Source organism: Trichechus manatus, unplaced genomic scaffold (genome assembly GCF_000243295.1).
Source record: "Trichechus manatus latirostris isolate Lorelei unplaced genomic scaffold, TriManLat1.0 scaffold00112, whole genome shotgun sequence".
Lineage (NCBI taxonomy): Eukaryota > Metazoa > Chordata > Mammalia > Sirenia > Trichechidae > Trichechus > Trichechus manatus.
This window is the reverse complement of record NW_004444048.1, coordinates 8,792,374-8,811,449: the sequence shown is the minus strand read 5'-3', so window position 1 is coordinate 8,811,449 and position 19,076 is coordinate 8,792,374. Positions and strand designations below refer to the sequence as shown.

The 19,076-nt window shown below is 41.5% G+C and overlaps 1 protein-coding gene across 1 annotated transcript; it reads right to left on the bottom strand.

Moving 5' to 3' along the window:
• Positions 1-10,309: 10,309 nt before the first annotated feature.
• LOC101358421 (40S ribosomal protein S17-like) lies at positions 10,310-11,111 on the bottom strand. Its single transcript, XM_012557626.1, has 2 exons — positions 11,044-11,111; positions 10,310-10,562 (listed from the first exon to the last, which is right to left on the bottom strand). Exons 1-2 carry the CDS (start codon positions 11,109-11,111, stop codon positions 10,310-10,312), a joined length of 321 nt encoding a protein of 106 aa, XP_012413080.1.
• Between the last annotated feature and the right edge of the window lie 7,965 nt (positions 11,112-19,076).

The following is a 19,076-nucleotide window of genomic DNA, read 5'->3' as shown; positions in this document are numbered from 1 at the left end:
ATGCACATGACATACACTCCAAAAGAACTGCTTGAGTTTTCTAATATGTACAAACAGAAACCTGGGGAAGACGTGTGGGAATGGCTATTAAGGGTATGTGATAGTGGTGCAAGGAACATAAAGTTGGATCAGTCTGATTTTATTGATATGAGTCCACTAAGCATAGATTCTTCACTCAATGTTTCAGCTCCAGACGTTAAGAAAGGATCTAACAGTTTATTCGGTTGGTTCGCTGAAGCATGGATTATGCGGTAGCCCGTACTAAATCAAGCTGAAGTGCCAGAATTGCCTTGGTATAAAGCTTAGGGAAACTGGCATGTTAGAGTGGATTTATCAGGTTAGACCCACAGACCCACACATGGAGTGCACAGAGGACACATCTTTCACCATAGCAGTGAGGAACAAATTTGTGAAGGGAGCGCCAGCATCCTTGAAGACTGCTGTGATTGCTAGTTTATGTAAGTCAGATTTGACGGCGGAAATTGTCCTGTCTGAATTAGGACACCTAACTGCAATGGGGCTGATTGGACCCTGTGGTGGTAGGGGCCAGGTGGCGGTACTCAATCGACAAAGACGAAGTGGGCGTGGCTACTGTAACGGACAGCAGAGTCAAAGCAGTATCAGAATAGTCTGACTTGTATGGACTTACGGTATTGGCTACTTAGTCATGGTGTCCCCAGGAGTGAAACAGATTGGAAATCTGCTAGTTACTTGATCTGTTCAAGTGGAAAAATTCTGGGTCAAGTGAATAGCAGTCTAACTTGAATCGCCAGAATAGAGTCACGGCCCCTCAATCAATTCCCAGGCTTGAGCCAGTTTATAAACCTATAACCCCTTGAATGAAGGGGAGGCTGAGTCCCCTTAAGGAAGGACTCTAATATACTGCCAAACTTATACTGCAATACTGCAGAGATTACTGCAGCCATCAAGGACTCAAAGGATGCAGGGGTGGTGATTCCCACCACATCCCCATTCAACTCACCTATTTGGCCTGTGCAAAAAACAGATGGATCTTGGAGAATGACAGTAGATTATCGAAAACTTAACCAGGTGGTGACTCCAATTGCAGCTGCTGTTCCAGATGTGGTTTCATTGCTTGAGCAAATTAGTACATCTCCTGGTACTTGGTATGCAGCTAAGTATCTGGCTAATGCCTTTTCATCCATACCTGTTTCAAAGCAATACACTTTTACTGTCCTATCTCAGGGGTATATCAACTCTCCAGCCCTATGTCATAATTTAGTCCACAGGGACTTTGATCACCTTTCCCTTCCACAAGATACCACACAGATCCATTTTATTGATGACATTATGCTGACTGGACCTAGTAAGGAAGAAGTGTCAATGACTCTGGACTTATTGGTAAAACATTTGTGTGTTAAAGGGTGGTAAATTAATCTGACAAAAATTCAGGTGACTTTCACTTCAGTGAAATTTCTAGGGGTCCAGTGGTGTGGGGCATGTTGAGATATTCCTTCTAAAGTGAAGGATAAGTTATTGCATCTGGCTCCTCCCACAACTACAAAGTAGGCACAAAGCCTAGTGGGCCTCTTTGAATTTTGGAGGCAACAAATCCCTCATTTGGGTGTGCTACTCTGGCCTATTTTCCAAGTGACTCAAAAAGCTGTTAGTTTTGAGTGGGACCCAGACCAAAAGAACGCTTTGCAACAAGTTCAGGCTGCTGTGCAAGCTATTCTGCCACTTGGGCCATATGATCCAGTGTCAGGGGCAGATAGAGATTGCTGTTTGGAGTCTTTGGCAGGCCCCTATTAGTGAATCACGGTACACATCCTTAGGATTTTGGAGCAAAGCCTGCCATCCTCTGCAGATAACTACTCTCCTTTTGAGAAATAGCTTTTGGCTTGTTACTGGGCCTTAGTAGAGACTGAATGCTTAACCATGGGCCACCAAGTCACCATGTGGCCTGAGCTGCCCATTATGAACTGGGTGTTGTCTGACCCATAGATTCATAAAGTCAGATGTGCACAGCAGCACTCCATCATTAAATGGAAGTGGTACATATGAGATTGGGCCTGAGCAGGACCTGAAGGCACAAGCTGCATGAGGAAGTGGCCCAAATGCCCATGGTTTCCACTCCTGTCACATTATCTTCCTTCTCCCAGTCTGTACCTATGGCCTCATGGGGAGTTCCTTATGATCAGGTGACTAAGAGAAAACTTGTGCCTGGTTTACAGATGGTTCTGTGGCACCACCTGAAAGTGCACAGTGGCAACACTACAGCCCCTTGCTGGACTTACCTGAAGGACAGTTGTGAAGGGAGATCCTCCCAATGGGTAGAACTTCGAGCAGTGCACCTGGTTGTTCACTTCGTTTGGAAGGAGAAATGACCAGATGTGCAATTGTATACTGATTCATGGGCTGTGGCCAATGGTTTGGCTAGATGGCCAGGGACCTGGAAGGAACACGATTGGAAAACTGGAGACAAGGAGGTATGGGGAAGAGGTATGTGGATAGACCTTTCTGAACGGGCCAAAGAAGTGAAGATATTTGTGTCTCATGTGAATGTTCACCAAAAGGTGACCTCAGCAGAGGGGGATTTTAACAATCAAGTGGATAGGATGATACATTCTGTGGAAATCAGTCATCCTCTTTTCCCAGCCACTCTTGTCATTGCTAAATGGGCTCATGAACAAAGTGGCCATTGTGGCAGGGATGGAGGTTATGCATGGGCTCAGCAACATGGACTTCCACTCACCAAGGCTGACTTGGCCACAGCCACTGCTGAGTGCCCAATCTGCCAGCAGCAGAGACCAACACTGAGTCCCCTGAGTCCCTGATATGGCACCTCCAGGTGATTATCCAGCAACCTGGTTACAGGTTGATTACATTGCACCACTTCATCATGGGAAGGGTAGCGTTTTGTCCTTACTGGAATAGACACTTATCTGGATATGGATTTGCCTTCCCTGCATGCAATGCTTCTGCCAAAACTACCATCCGTGGGCTTACAGAATGCCTTATCCACCATCAAGGTATCATACAGCATCACCTTGGATCAAGGGACTCACTTCACAGCAAATGAGGTGCATCAATGGGCCCATGCTCATGGAATTCACTGGTCTTACCATGTTTCCCATCATCCTGAAGCAGCTGGCTTGATAGAATGATGGAATGGCCTTCTAAAGACACAATTACAGTGCCAGCTAGGTGGCAATACCTTGCTGGGTTGGGGCAGTGTTCTCCAAGAGGCTGTATATGCTCTAAACCAGCATACAATAATATAGTGCTGTCTCTTCCAGAGCCAGGATTCATGGGTCCAGGAATCTAGCCGTGGAAATGGGAGTGGCACCACTTTCTATTACCTCAAGTGACCCACTTGCAAAATTTTTGATTCGTGTCCCCATGACCTTATGCTCTGTGGGTCTAGTGGTCTTAGTTTCAAAGGGAGGAAAGCGCCCACCTGGAGACACAACATTGATTCCATTGAACTGGAATCTAAGAATGCCACCTGGCCACTTTGGGCTCTTTATGCCTCTGGATTAACAGGCACAGAAAGGAGTTACCATACTGGCTGGTGTGATTGATCCTGATTACCAAGAGGAAATCGGATTGACATTACATAATGGAGGTAAAGAAGAGTGTGTCTGGAATGCAGGAGATCCCTTAGGGCATCTCTTAGTCCTACCATGCCCTGGGATTAAATTCAATGGAAAACTACAGCAACCCAATTCTGACATGACTATTAATGGCCCAGACCCTTCATGAATAAAGGTTTGGGTCACCCCACCGGGCAAAGAACCACGACCAGCAGAGGTGCTTGCTGAGGGCAAAGGGAATATGGAACGGGTGGTGGAAGAAAGTAGTTCTAAATACCAGTTACGACCACGTGACCAGTTGCAGAAATAAGGACTGTAATTGTTATGAGTATTTCTACTTTGTATGTATGTGTCAAATATTTTTGTTATCTTCACTTATAAAACATAAGATGTAAACAGGGCTAGTGCATTTTCGGTTGTATGTGTGTTCATTGTATCATGTTAGGCACAAGTATGACTTTCTAATTGTCTTTATTCAGAGATAATGTAGGGTTTAAGGAGATGTGTACAGGTGCCAAGTTGACAAGGGGTGGACTGTGATGGTTAAGTTGTGTGTCAACTTGGCTGGGCCATGATTCTCAGTGGTTTGGCAGTCATATGATGTTGTGATCACTTCCATGATGAGAGTCAATATAATGTGATAACCTCCAGGATGGGATCTCCTGTGAGTAGCCAATCAGTTGAAAGGGAGTTTCCTTGGGCATGTGGCCTGCACTGAATATAAGTGGACATTCTGGCAAGGCTTGTGGGCTTTTGCTCGTTCTGAATCCTGTAGCTGGCTCCTTTTCGTCTGACCTCTAGTTCTCAGGACTTGAGCTAGCAGGTTACCTGCCATCTTGCCTGCCAATATTGGGATTTTTCTAGCTTTGCAGCCTGTGAGCAAGAGCCTTGCTCTCTGACCTGCTGATCTTGGGTTCGTGAATCAGGAGACACCTCAGTCCTGACCCACGATCTTGGGACGTTCCAGCCTCTACAACTGCACGAGCCAGTTCCTTGATATAAATTACTCATATATTTACACAGTTTACTGGTTTTGCTTCTATAGAGAACCCAGCCTAAGACAGTATGCATGTATTAAAATAAATCTGTAAATTTATATATAATGCTTCCAAGTCTGAAAGACAAATAAAGATTGGATTTAGAAAGATACTGATAATAAAAAGCAATAATAATGAAAACTTAAAAAAAAAAAAAAAGAAGAGGATTCGACATATGTCAGAACCAGTTTATGATACAGTTGTCAGAATGGAGACCTGCCATAAGTAGGGGACTACCTGTACCTGGCTCTACTACCTGTACATAGTAAGTGCCTAACAAATTGTAGCTATGTATAACCTGTTAAGTCATATAATACAGAAATGTATAAAGTTGTATTGCAAGACTATTGAAAAGAGAATTTAATTTTGTCAGGAGGAGAAAAGGCTTCTTAGGAGTGGAAAGCCACCACTGGGCCTATATAGATGAATAGAGTTTGACAGGTAACAAGTGGGAAGAATATTCCAAGTGGAGAAAAGTGGGTAAGCTACAACATAGAGGTCTGAAAGTTTATGATGTATTAAGAAAAGAAAATGTGAGCCAAGGATTTATATTCTGCCAAAATGACGTTCAAGTATAAAGGATATAGCAAAACCATTATGAACATTTAAGAACTTGGGGAATATTGTTCTCATGAGACCTGCTTGAGAAAAAATAATAACTAGCCTCAGATAATCTTAACATAAAGACTGGTGAAATTGATCATTAATAGCTGTAGCATCACAAAAAGAGATAACGAAACATTATATGCTTCCTAATGGAAGAGCATGGGAGCATGGGACCATCTGTGAAGCAGCAATGTCAAGAAAAATTGAACCTAAATCTAATCATGCATCTAGATTCAGCTGCTAGTTAATATAGTAAATGCAGAAAAATGAAACTTGTTAAATAACACCAAGGTAGAATTGAGAAATTTTAAAACACAAATGACCTAAATTGCTAAAGAGAAGGGAAAAAAAAAGTGGGAAGGGAGAGAAGGAGGGAGAAGCCCATAAATTAAAGGAGGCTTGGGAGCCATGTTAACCCAATTGCAATATGCTGATACTGATTCAACCAAATAAAACGTAGGGAAAGATGTGTAACATTTGAACATTGACTAGATTTTTAAAAATGGTATTAGGGGTATATTGTTAATATCAGGGGATGTGATATTGATTTTGTTATATATATATGTGTGTGTATATATATACTTTTTAAAAGAGTCCTTATATTTTAAAGATGCAGGCTGAAAAATTTGTAGATGAAATGACACGATGTCTAGGACTTGCTTCAAAATAATACAGGAGGGAGAGTGTGGGTGTGGGTATAGATAAAACAAAATTGGTCATGAGTTGAAGCTAGGTGATGGGTACAAGGGGGATCATTGTGATTCATTCTTCAGTTTTGTCTACTTTTGAAAATTTCCATATTAAAAAGTTTAAAAAAGAATCTATTTATGAGTATAGGCAAGAGATGCTAAGAAGTTGGCTTAGGACAATGGCAGTGAAGTATTTCTAGCAGAGAAGCACAGGTACCTGTGTAATCTTGATCAAAGAGCCATCCTCTGTTTTCTGGATGTTGAAGAAGGAAAGGGATACCCACCCAGGCAGCTATATCAGCTAAATCAATTCTCACTGTCAGCTGTGTGACAGCTGTTATAGCCAGATTGCTTTCATGGCAGTAAGAGTGGAAAGCTGGAGACAAAATTTTAGAGAATATTTGGAAGCAACCAGATACCTGGTTCCATAAGGGCAGGGAGGGAAAGGTAGGAGTCAAAGATGACAGTGAGACTTCTAATGTAGGTAACATTCTAGTATTTAATCCAATGTTTCCTATCTCTGGGCTGGTGAGACCCTATGACGTCTCCTATGATCTCTCAATTGTACAATTTTGTTATGCCTTAAATTTGGCTCTTAATTACAGAAAACACAATTAGTCATATATCCAATTCCTACCACATTATCATCATTGGTTTGTGCAAGGTCTGCCTCTTATTTTTTTTATTTTCTATTAACCCCTTTCCCCATTTGCCTCAGTTGCTTTTAATTACTTCACAATACTTCATGTGTGCATCCACCTGTTATGGATTGAATTGTGTTCCCCAAAAACGTGTGTCAACTTGGCTAGGCCATGATTCCCAGTATTATGTGGTTGTTCTCCATTTTGTCATCTGATGTAGTTATCCTATGTGTTATACATCCTAACCTCTATGATATTAATGGGGGCCCTGGTAGTGCAGTGGTTAAGAGCTTGGCTGCTAACCAAAAGGCCAGCAGTTCGAATCTACCAGCTGCTTCTTGGAAACCCTATGGGGCAGTTCTACTCTGTCCTGTAGGGTTGCTATGAGTCAGAATCGACTCAATGGCAACAGGTTTGGTTTTTTGTTTCATGATGTTAATGAGGCAGGATTGGAGGCAGTTATGTTATTGAGGCAGGACAATCGACAGGATTAGATTACAGCCACCCACTTGTGGTATTTCTGTTATAGCAGCACTAAATAACTAAGACGGAATTTGGTACCAGGAGTGAGGTGCTGCTCTAACAGATGCCTACAATGTGGAAGTGATTTTGGAATTCAGTAATGGGTACAGGCTGGAAGAGTTTTAAGGTGTTTAATAGTAAAAGCCTAGATAGCCCTGAGGACACTGTTGGTGGCATTATGGACATCAGAGACAATTCTGGTGAGGGCTCAGAAGGAAGTGAGGACAGCAGTAGCATCGGAGATGGTGCAGATGGTGAGAAGCAGCAGCAGAGAAATGGCAGCAGCAGAACCAGGAGACTGGCGTGAGACAGTGCGGCAGTTGACCCATGGAGCAAGAGAGCTGAGTGTGTTCAGGCAGGAGGCCTCCTGGAGGAGTGGGCACCTATCAGTGGAGCTAGGCTTGCTGACCCATAGAGCGAGAGAGTTGAGAGCCTTCTGGTCGAGATTTACTGGTGGAGTGGGGTATCTCCGGCGCTTATTGGTAGAGCTAAAGAGTCTTGTAACACTTGCCTGAGCAGGGAAGAGGCCGGGACAACTCAAGAAGCCTGAGGGTCTGAGGGGCCGAGAGGCCAAGGAACCAGGAAGCAGAACCTAAGGGGACAAGGAGCACAGAAGCAGAGCTGCCTCAGTCTCAAAGGGTAGGGCCACGACATCTGGGGTCTCAAAGAATGGGGCTACAGCCTCCTAGGTTTTATTAGAGCCAATCTTCATCAGAGTGTGGGGCTGCCTTTCACGAGTGCCAGCAGGATGGGGCTGGATCCACTGCACAAAGCTGAGGGGGGGTGCTGCCATGCCCAAGGGGCCGAAGAACAGGGCTTGCTGGGGCTGAGGGGGTGTGGTCACCATTCAGATGGACTAGGAGAATGGGGCTGCTCAAAACCAAGGGAGCAGAGTTGCTGTTCCAGTAGGCCTGAAAGGCAGAGCTGAAGCCTAGGGCTGAGGGTCCTCCACCCAGAATCTGGAGAATGTGGCCAACACCCAGAGTCCAGAGGACAGACTATTGCCTAAATGGTCTCAAAGAATAGGAGATTGTTTTCAAGCCTTGAAAGCTAATGTAATGTGTTCTGCTGGGTTTTGGAGTTGCTTGGTGCCTCCAATTCCTCCCATTTGTAACGGCAATGTCTACCTTGTGCCTATTCCACCATTGTACTCTGGAAGCATATAACTTGTATTTTAGATGAAGAGGAATTTTGTTCCAGGATGGAATTTGCATTGAGAGTTGATTTAAGACTTTTGGGATGATATGATGGGGTGAATATGTTTAACATGTGGCAACGACATGAATTTTGGGGGGCCAAAGGGTGGAAAGTTATGGATTTAATCATGTCTTCCAAAAATGCACGTCAACTTGGCGAGACCATAATCCCCAGTATTGTGTGGTTGTCCACCAATTTGTGATCTGATGTGATTATCCTATGTGTTGTAAATCCTAATCTCTATGATGTTAATGAGGCAGGATTAGAGGCAGCTATGTTAATGAGGCAGGACACAATCTACAGGATTAGGTTATATTTTGAGTCCATCTCTTTTGTTAAGGGTTGTCTGCTTTTTTTTGACCCTCTACTTTACTAAGCATGATGTTCTTCTCCAGGGACTGGTCCCTACTGATAACATGTCCAAAGTATGTGAGAAAAAGTCTCGCCATCCTAGCTTCTAAGGAGCATTCTGGCTATACTTCTTCCAAGACTGATTTGTTCATTCTTCTGGTAATCCATGGTAAATTCAATATTCTTTGCCAAGAAGTGAGTAGAAAGAGAGAGGGACCTCATTACCACCAAGCAAGAGGAGCCAGGAGCAGGGAGCTTGTCCTTTAGACCTGGGGTCCCTGTGCTGAGACACTCCTAGACTAGGGGAAGACTGATGACAAGGACCTTCCTCCAGAGCTGACAGAGAAAGAGAGCCTTCCCCTGGAGCTGGCACCCCAAATTCAGACTTCTAGCCTCCTAGACTGTGAGAGAATAAATTTGTTTGTTAAAGCCACCGACTTGTGGTATTTCTCTTATAGCAGCACTAGATAACTAAGATGCACACAATTTTACTAATCTATTCTTCCAGTGATGGACATCCTGATTATCTTTCACTCACTTGAGTGGAAAATGTCAAGACTCCCCCTTTCTACCACTTCTGTTCTGTTACCAGCTGCACATGCAGCACTTCTTCTTCTGACTCTAACCACCCAGTGCTAGGTCAGATCTCACAAGTTAAAAAACACAGTCCTCCAGATTGCCAAGTAGGCCCAAGACATCAGATGCCAGCTGCAAGCTTGGGAGTCCCCATAAATTCGGAGTTTTCCAACTACCCCTTCAGGATACCAGCTTTGGGCTCAGGAGTCCCCAAGGCCCCCTTCACTTCTGATCTGCTAGCTCCTACTACTCCTTCGGGTTCAATAATTTGCTAGAACAACTCACAGAACTCACAGAAAGTGCTATAGTTATGAGTATAGTTTTATTATTAAAAAAAAAAAAACTTCTCACAAATGAAGAGATGCATGGGGTGAAGTCTAGGAGGCTTCCCTACACGGAGCTTCCATGTCTCAAAAAGGGCAGCGCTACCCTCCCACAGAGCCCTGGTGGTGTAATGGTTAAGAGCTGGGCTGCTAAACTAAAGGTCAGCAGTTTGAATCCACCAGCCACTCCTTGGAAACCCTATGGGGCAGTTCTACTCTGTCTTACAGGGTCGCTATGAGTTGGAATCAACTCCATGGCACATAACAACAACAACCCTCCCCTGTGCATTGATGTCTTTCACCAACCGGGAAGTCCATGGAGTGTCCCTCTCCAGAGCCTTTACTGAGGCCTCATTACATAGTCAAAATTTATTGAATCAGCTTGCCTCCCCTGGCCTGCCCCCACCTGAGTCACCTTGTTAGCATAAGCTCTCAGGTGTGGCCTGGAGGCCTATAGATAACAAACCAAACCAAACCCACTGCCTATGAGTTGATTCCAACTCATAGTGACCCCATAGGGCTTCCAAGGCTGTAAATCCCTACGGAAGCACACTACCACATCTTTCTCCCATGGATATGGTAGGTCGGGGTAGCAGAAGCAATCGTCTCGGAGAAGACGCCTACTCCAGCACTGGCAAGAGGCCTCTATTCCTATTTGTGGCAACTCCTGTCATGTCCACTTCTGCATGTTTATAGTAGAAGTCTGAGCAGTCCCAAGCAAGGCAAGCATGGGAAAGGAGACTGTGCTGCCTTTTTTTTTTTTTTTATGTTCCCAGGTTTATCAAAAATATTACAGCATAGCAGAAAGATTCAAAAAGCTCCATGTGGTATTTTGAAATTCATCCCAACTGTGGGCTGAGTGGCCTGCAAGTTAGACAGACAGCCAAAGTCCAAGAGCTTAAGCATTTCCTTAGTGTCAGGATCTTCTTCAATGATCTCCTGATCCAGGGCTGAGACCTTAGGAACATAATTATCCCTGCTCTCTCTCTCCTCTTCCTGCAGCTTGGTGGAGATACAGTTGGCCCTCCATAACCGTGAGTTTCTCATCTGCAGATTCAACCAACTGCGGATCGAAAATATTCAGGAAAAAAAAAGAAAGTTCCAGAAAGCAAAACTTGAATTTGCTGCTCTCCAAGCACTATGCTGAATCCATGCTAAGGAAGTGATGTGTAGGTATCTCCTGCTGTAGCCTCCAGCCATTTCACAGATCCTCAGTCTCTCTCCAGCATTCTTACTCCCTAAACAATAGAGTACTGTATAACAACTATTTACATTGTATTAGGTATTATAAGTTATCTAGAGATGATTTAAAATGTACAGGAGGATATGTGAAGGTTATATGCAAATACTACGCCATTTTATATAAGGGACTTGAGCATCTGTGGATTTTGGTATATGTGGGGGTCCTGGAACCAATCCTCCTCTGATACCAAGGGACAACTACTTCTCACAAGGCCCCTCTGAATCGGCTCCATCAGATGTGTGACATAGCCTGCTATCTTGTTGCGGAATTTCTTGCTGGGCGTAATGGTGATCTCCCTCACCCGTGCTTGTTGGCGTGGAATTTATTGCCCAGGCGTGTGTAGTACTTCGCATTGATGACGTAGGCCATGGTCCCAGCACATGTTGGCGAGGTCCTGGTAAAAGAGCTGTGCTGTCTCCTTGATTTGTACTCCCCTGAGATGTGAGATGTGCCCTATTTCCTATCCCTAGGCTGTCCTGATGGTTAAGAACGCTAATGAGATGTGTTCTTCCCTGGCTCTTTACTAGTATTCTAGAGTAGACAATGGCTTAAGAGTAGAATCTGTTTTCCTAAGAATAACTACCAATTATTGAGTCTTAATTATATGCCAGACAATGTGCTAAGTACTTTACATCTATTATTATCCAGTTTTAGAGATAATAAAGCTAACACTCTATAAAGCTGACTTATACATAGCTAGTACACTTACTCACCTGCATCTGAAGGTAAATTTTTTCTAGAAAAAAATAATCTGCAACAATGGAGAAATATTTAAGTGAGTTTCCATTTTCACTCTTTTTCTCTACGTTGTTTTACTTGCTATTCATTTGAAGACATTTTGAAAAAAAATATTATGACGATTTTTAAAGTCTATACCCTTTTTCTATTTCCTGTTAAGATCAGTATGTTGTTTATTTCCCTTTCTTCTCCGTGGCCCAAGAGTAATTTTACTGCCAATCTATGGGAAGAGAATATGAATTCTCTCAGGATTCCTGCTGAGATTAAGGGAAATATTCTTATTTTTAAAATCAGTAATTCACTGAATTTATTTTGGCACAGACATCTGCTTTAAGGCTTTAATTAAAGCTGTATGGTTTTAAAGACATTAGTTTCCAATAGGCTGAAAAATACAAACATTGTGATAATTGTGAAACAGATGTAGGAACATTTAGACCAAGTAACAAGAATTAGCTCAATTATGTCTGGGGAGGTAAAATTTTCCCACCCTACTTTTGCCTGATTTTAAATACTAACGAAAACAATCCAAGGAAAACACTTCAAATCGAGCAGCTGGCAGCAGACACCAGAAGAAGTAGGGAAGTGACATAGAAGATGAGGCAGCCAACAAAAAGTGCATTATGAAGCCAGCTACCCAGTGGAAAAACCCTGGGAAAGAATGCAACATACACACCTCAGAATTATCCCACCTGAAGGATGAAGAAACTGAAAAGTCACAACTGATGGCTGCTCCTTGGGTGTGTGGGTAATTTTCTGTGCTTCTGGTTTACCCCAGAATCCCACAGAGCACCTTCTGCAGGTGGGTGTGAGGAAGGTGAGCCCTCAGGCACAGAGATGCAGATACTGACAGTCGTAAATCACCAGGACACACTGACAGGAATATGGGCAGGGCACTGGCAGCAATACGACACATGTTGTGTGGATGAGGATGAGCAGAAACAGGCCTCATCATGTGTTGCTGATGGGAGTCTAAATGGTACCACTTATATGGAAATACCTATAAAAGTATAATTGATCCAGTAATTCTGTTTTTAGGGATTTCTCCTGCAGATATACTCACAAATGTGCAAAATGGTCTATGAATAAGATTATTCATTGCAGCATTATTTATAACGATTGCTGTTGTTGTTAGGTTCTGACTCATAGCGACCCTAGGTACAACAGAATGAAACACTGCCTGGTCCTGTGCCATCCTCACAATCGTTGTTATGTTTGAGCCCATTGTTGCAACCACTGTGTCAATCCATCTTGTTAGGGGTTGTCTGCTTTTTTTTTGACCCTCTACTTTACTAAGCATGATGTTCTTCTCCAGGGACTGGTCCCTACTGATAACGTGTCCAAAGTAAGGAGCATTCTGGCTGTACTTCTTCCAAGACTAATTTGTTCATTCTTCTCATAATCCGCGGTAAATTCAATATTCTTTGCCAACACCATAATTCAAATGCATCAATTCTCTGGTCTTCCTTAGTCATTGTCCAGCTTTCAAATACATATGAGAAGATTGAAAACGCCACGGAGTGGGTTAAGCACACCTTAGTCTTCAAGGTGACATCTTTGCTTTTTAACACTTTAAAGAGGTCTTTTGCAGCAGATTTGCCCAGTGCAATGCGTTGTTTCATTTCTTGACTGCTGCTTCCATGGGCATTGGTTGTGGATCCAAGTAAAATGAAATCCTTGACAACTTCAATCTTTTTTCTCTGTTTATCATGATGTTGCTTATTGGTCCAGTTGTGAGGAGTTTTGTTTTCTTTATGCTGAGGTGTAATCCATACTGAAGGCTGTAGTCTTTGATCTTCATCAGGATGTGCTTCAAGTCCTCTTCACTTTCAGAAAGCAAGGTCGTGTCATCTGCATAACGCAGGGTGTTACTAAGTCTTCCTCCAATCCTGATGCAGTGTTCTTCCTCATATAGCCCAGCTTCTTGGGTTATTTGCTTAGCATACAAATTGAATAAGTATGGTGAAAGGATACAACTGTGATGCACATCTTTCCTGATTTTAAACCATAATATAATGGTAAAAGGTTGGAAATAACATTAATATTCTTCACTAGTTGTTGTTGTTGTTATGTGCTGTTGAGTCGGTTCTGACTCATCGTGACCCTATGTACCACAGAACGAAACACTGCCCAGTCCTGCGCCATGCTCACAATTGTTGTTATGCTTGAGCCCATTGTTGCAGCCACTGTGTCAATCTGCCTCGTTGAGGGTCTTCCTCTTTTTCGCTGACCCTCTACTTTACCAAGCATAATGTTCTTCTCCAGGGACTGATCCCTTCTGACTACATGTCCAAAGTATGTAAGACGTAGTCTCGCCATCCTTGCTTCTAAGGAGCATTCTGGTTGTACTTCTTCCAAGAAAGATTTGTTTGTTCTTTTGGCAGTCCATGGTATATTTAATATTCTTTGCCAACACCACAATGCAAAGGCATAAACTCTTCTTTGGTCTTCCTTATTCATTGTCCAGCTTTCGCATGCGTATGATGCGATTCAAAATATCATGGCTTGGGTCAGGTGCTCCTTAGTCTTCAAGGTGGTATCTTTGCTTTTCAACACTTTATAGAGGTCTTTTGCAGTAGATCTTCTTCACTAGAGGACTGGTTAAATAAATGGTGATGCATTTAAACAATGCAGTACTATGCTGGTTTGAAAGAGAATGAATAAGCTCATTGTATAACGATATGGGATGATTGCAAAGATATACTGTTAAGAGAAAAAAGCAAGGTGCAGCAATGTTTGTATGTGAACGTTTGGCTAAAAAAGATGGGGGTTATTTGTTGTATGTGCATAACATCCCTAGAAAAATACACAAGAGTCAGTTAAGACTGGTTGTCTTTGAGGAGAGGAACTGAGGTCAGAGTGAAGGGAGACTTCACTCTGTAGAGTGATTGTATTGCATTAGCTATTAAAAATAAAATTTAAATAATTTACAGAGAATATTTCATCTTGAGGGAAGCAGGGAGCTACCAAAATTTTGTTTTGATCTTTTATTGAAGATCAGGGAGGTACAGGATCAGACCTGTTAGGACAGACTGGTAGTTAGGAGAAATGCAAGGTCCAGGGAGCCTAAAAGGAGAGAGAATGACTGGATAAAGTAGGAGCTAAAGGTTAGTCCTGAGGGCTAAGGCTCCCACAGTCGGGGAATATTATTCAGCTTTTAACCTCTCAGGCAATGTACCCCAGAGGGGAGGGGACTCAGTCTGGTCTGAAGGTAGATAATATCAAGGTATCCAACTTTGGAACATAAACATTATTTTGGGGACATTTTTGCATGTGGAAGAATGCAATGTATCTTAAACTATTTTCTAGTTCAAGCCCTTCCTGGGAAATCTGTGTCAGAGAGTCTGTATCAGGAATCAGAGTGTGTCACTGAGAAAATGAGTGAAGCAAGAAAACGGAGAGATTGAAATTGCTCTGTTTGTGATCCAGTAACAGAATGAAACACAGATAGGAGGAGGGTATTTTTTCCCACTTCATGAGCCACCTGTCTCTTGGAACATGCACTGTGTGGCTACCCATTTGATAGGTTAACATCTTTTCTTTATGCTGTAGGTGCTGCTCTGGAATCTCCTCCAGACAGCCCGGCTTTGGCACTGAGCAATGCTCAACCATTCTACTTCACTTAGACGTGAGTTTAAGAGGAGTTTGAGAGTTAGTGGGCTGCAAGGACTGCTTTCCAGGACGTCTCAAAATACCACCCTGGCGGATAAGGTAAGATTCAGGATAAGGATAAGATAACTAGCATCAGTTGTCATGGAGTCGATTCAAACTCATGGCTACTTTGTATGTGTTGGAGTAGAACTGTGCTCCAAAGGGTTTTCAATGGCTTGATTTTTTGAAAGTAGATCACTAGGCCTTTCTTCCGAGAAGCCTCTGGGTGGACTTGAACTTCCAACCTTTCGGTTAGCAGCTGAGATCTTCACCATTTGCAAGGATAAGATACAGCTCTTCTTATTTCAGTGCATCAAAGCAAGGCTAAATTTATCCTTTAAGAAATACATGAAATTCATTTACACACCACATAAGAGAATTGCTGAGTTAGTGTTCTTAAGAAACAGAATCAGCTGGAGTGAGGTATTCAGAATATCCAGAAGTTAATCATTGTCTTTCTGTTACCGCAATAACGCAGACTGGAGCCACCTGCTGCAATAGCCAATTCTGAGACAGAGGTGAGGTGGGCAGCAAGAGTTTTATTACATATCGATATACAGGAGACAGAGGGGAATAGATTCCTCCAAAAACCTGTCTTCCCCACTGGAGATCGGCTGAAGGCTTTTATAGGGGCAGGATTATGGGTCTTAAAAGTTTGTGTTAGTTCCCCCTTGAGGTGGTCACGTCCCAGATGAGTTAATCTTTTCTTGTGGGCTATCTGGTGACATCCAGGTTTTCTTGTCCCAAGATGGGTGCTTTGTTTGGTTTGTCATTCCTAGATCATTATCACTTGTTTTCCACCTTCCAAGGAGGAACATTGGTTAATCTTAAACTTTTTATAGAGACTGGAATGGGAAGGAAAAACAAGATCATGAGACAATGTGGGGGTTAGCAATGGGGAGTAATAGTGAGCTGTACCTATTCAGTCTCTTCCATTTCCATTCTAGAATTTCCAGAAAAGAGAATTATATTTTTCTAGGAAGTAGGGAAAGAAATTTCTTTAGAACTCAGAAGGATATTATATCATTCATTTCAGATGGTACTTCTTTTAAGAATGTCTGGTTTTAGGATTTCCAGGAACAGATTTACTTCTTTTGAAGAACTTCAAGGAACTTAACCATCCTTGATAGGCCTTAGAAGCTTAGTTGCATTTGATTTGCATCTATGGAAATATTGGCACTTACTTTTTCAAAAATTTCAACAGTGAATCCTTAAAATAAGAAAAATCTACACCATTATTTTCATAAACGTAGATGTTCAATAGAATGTTTACTTAAATTATGCTGTACTTGCCCAGTTGATGACATGTACACCTTCAAGTATTTTGCCTGGTGTAGAACTGGTAAGTCTGGGAATTCTTCCTCTTGGCTCAGTCCTCATTTGTATTACTGGATAGGGGCAATATAATAAATCTAAGGAAAGTAGTCTTCCGTGTAACATAGTATCAGGAGCACCATTGAAAATGAAGTAACCCTTAAGCCTTCAATAAGAGACCAAGGAGATACGTGTATAGGAAGAGTAAAATATAGACTATATAGGCATAAACTAGGTAAATCCATGTCATTTTAATGAAATTAAAAGTCTTAAATTCTAAACAGACTTAGTGCAATCAGTTTACTTAAAAAACATAAAATTACATAACTTGTGCTTTTATTATCGGTAAACAGAAATAAATATCCTGATTGATTTTATTATTATAATCCTGTCAGTAAAGATAGCATCTTTGCCCTCTTTGTGAATATTGCAGCTTGGTTTATTCACCTTTACTTACATATTTGGTCCCACTGATATCTATTAATAAACTTTTAATTAATTTCCCATATTGTATGTATGACTCTATAAGATGGAAATAATCTACTCGTTATGTGTAAGATCTAAAATAGACAGATCTGTTCATTTTAGCTTCTTTTCCTAAAGGAGTTCAGAATATTGAGGTTGTACTATTTTGCCATGGAAATGTAAATTAGAGGTTGTTGAGTAGGTGGTGATAGTTTTACTACCGCAAAGAGAGTAGTTCTACATATTGAGATTGTCCTTCCAACTGTCATTCTGTAGCATCAAATAAATTTGATTCAATTATATAAATAGCTAGGTACAACAAATGTCATTCTAGTAAGCAACATGAGGTTGGGATGTCATAACTAAAAAAAAAATATTTCTCTTTGAGGTACCTATGGTCTTCTACAGTCCATGGGTTCCCATCTTAGAATTCCCAGACTTTTTAAGGGCATGTGAAGTTATCAGTGGGGCTTTTCAAGGTAATTAAAAAATTTCAAAACATTAATGAAGTTTACATTTACCCATGATATAGTCATAGGGGCTAATTAAAATATGAAATTTCTTTGTTGTTGTATGGAATTTTATGAACTCAGTGTGGTCACATGGGTTGTTGGATCCTCATTAAAGCTCAACTGACAAACTTCGTTTAATGTATTTCAATGAGAAATGTATGAATTATTACGTGGTAAATAAGTTGATAAAAACCAAACCAAAACCCGTTGCTATCAAGTCGATTCTGACTCATAGCGACCCTATAGGATGGAGTAGAACCGCCCCATAGGGTTTCCAAGGAGTGGCTGGTGGATTCAAACTGCTGACCTTTTGCTTAGCATCCAAAGTCTTAACCACTGCACCACCAGGGCTCCAAATAACTTGATAGGTAGACAAAAATCTTTCAAAAAATGGGTTTCCTTTGTGTAGGGGACACTGAGCTTCTGTTAAGGGTGATGGAAATATTTGGAAACAGGGAGTGGTGATGGTTGAACAACACGATTAACATAATTAATGTCAATGAACTGTATATTTAAAAAGCGTTGAAATGGCAAATGTTTTGATACATATATATTTACCACAACACAAAAATGAGGTCCCTGAGATGAGAAAGAATAAAAGACCTCATCAAAGGGGACATGGGAAGCACTGAATTATACTGCCAGGCAGCTAGGACAGTTATGTATGCATAAAACATAACTTCATGTTCCCACAGGAGAAATCTGCATGATTAGGGCTTCATTTTGCCTTCTAGACTTCCAACACTCCTTGCCATGAACGCATGTAAATTTCCACTAACAATAGAAATAAACCCAGAGTCCCTAAAAAACAAAAACAGCTTTATAAGGATATAATTCACATACAAGTTACCATTTAAAGTGTACAATTCATTGTTTTTTGGTACATTTACAGAGATAGGTAACCATTACCACAATCAATTTTAGAACACTTTCATCACTCTCAAAAGAAACCCGATACTCTTCAGCAGTCACTTTTCATTTCCTTGGTCCCTTCAATCCCCTCTAGCCCTAGGCTGATCTACTTTCTGTCTCCATAGATTTGCTTACTCAGGACATTTCATGTAAACGGAATCATGATATGTGATCTTCTGTGACTGGCTTCTTTCACTTAGCATAATGTTTTCAAGGTTCATTCATGTTGTAGCATCATTCCTTTATGGCTAAATAATATCCCATTGCAAGGATGTGTCACAATTTATTTATCCATTCCTTAGTTGATGGACAAAACGTTGTTTCCATCTTTTGCCTATTATGAATAGTGCTGCTATGAACATTTGTGTGTAAGTTTTTGTGTGAACATTTGTTTGCAGTTCTCTTGGGTATAAACCTAGGAGTGGAATTACTGCATCAAATGATAATCCTATGAGTAACTTATTTTTTTTTAATCTTTTTTCTTTTTTATTTCGGTAAAAATATATATAACACCACTATTACCACCACCACCACCACCAACAAAAAACCTCATTGCCATTGAATCGATTCTGACTCATGGCAACCCAATATGTTACAGAGTAGAATTGTGCTTCATAGGGTTTTCTTAGCTGTAATCTTTTTTTTTTAATTTTTTAAATTGTACCTTAGATGAAGGTTTACAGAACAAATAGTTTCTCATTAAACAGTCACTACACATATTGTTTTATGATATTGGTTAACAACC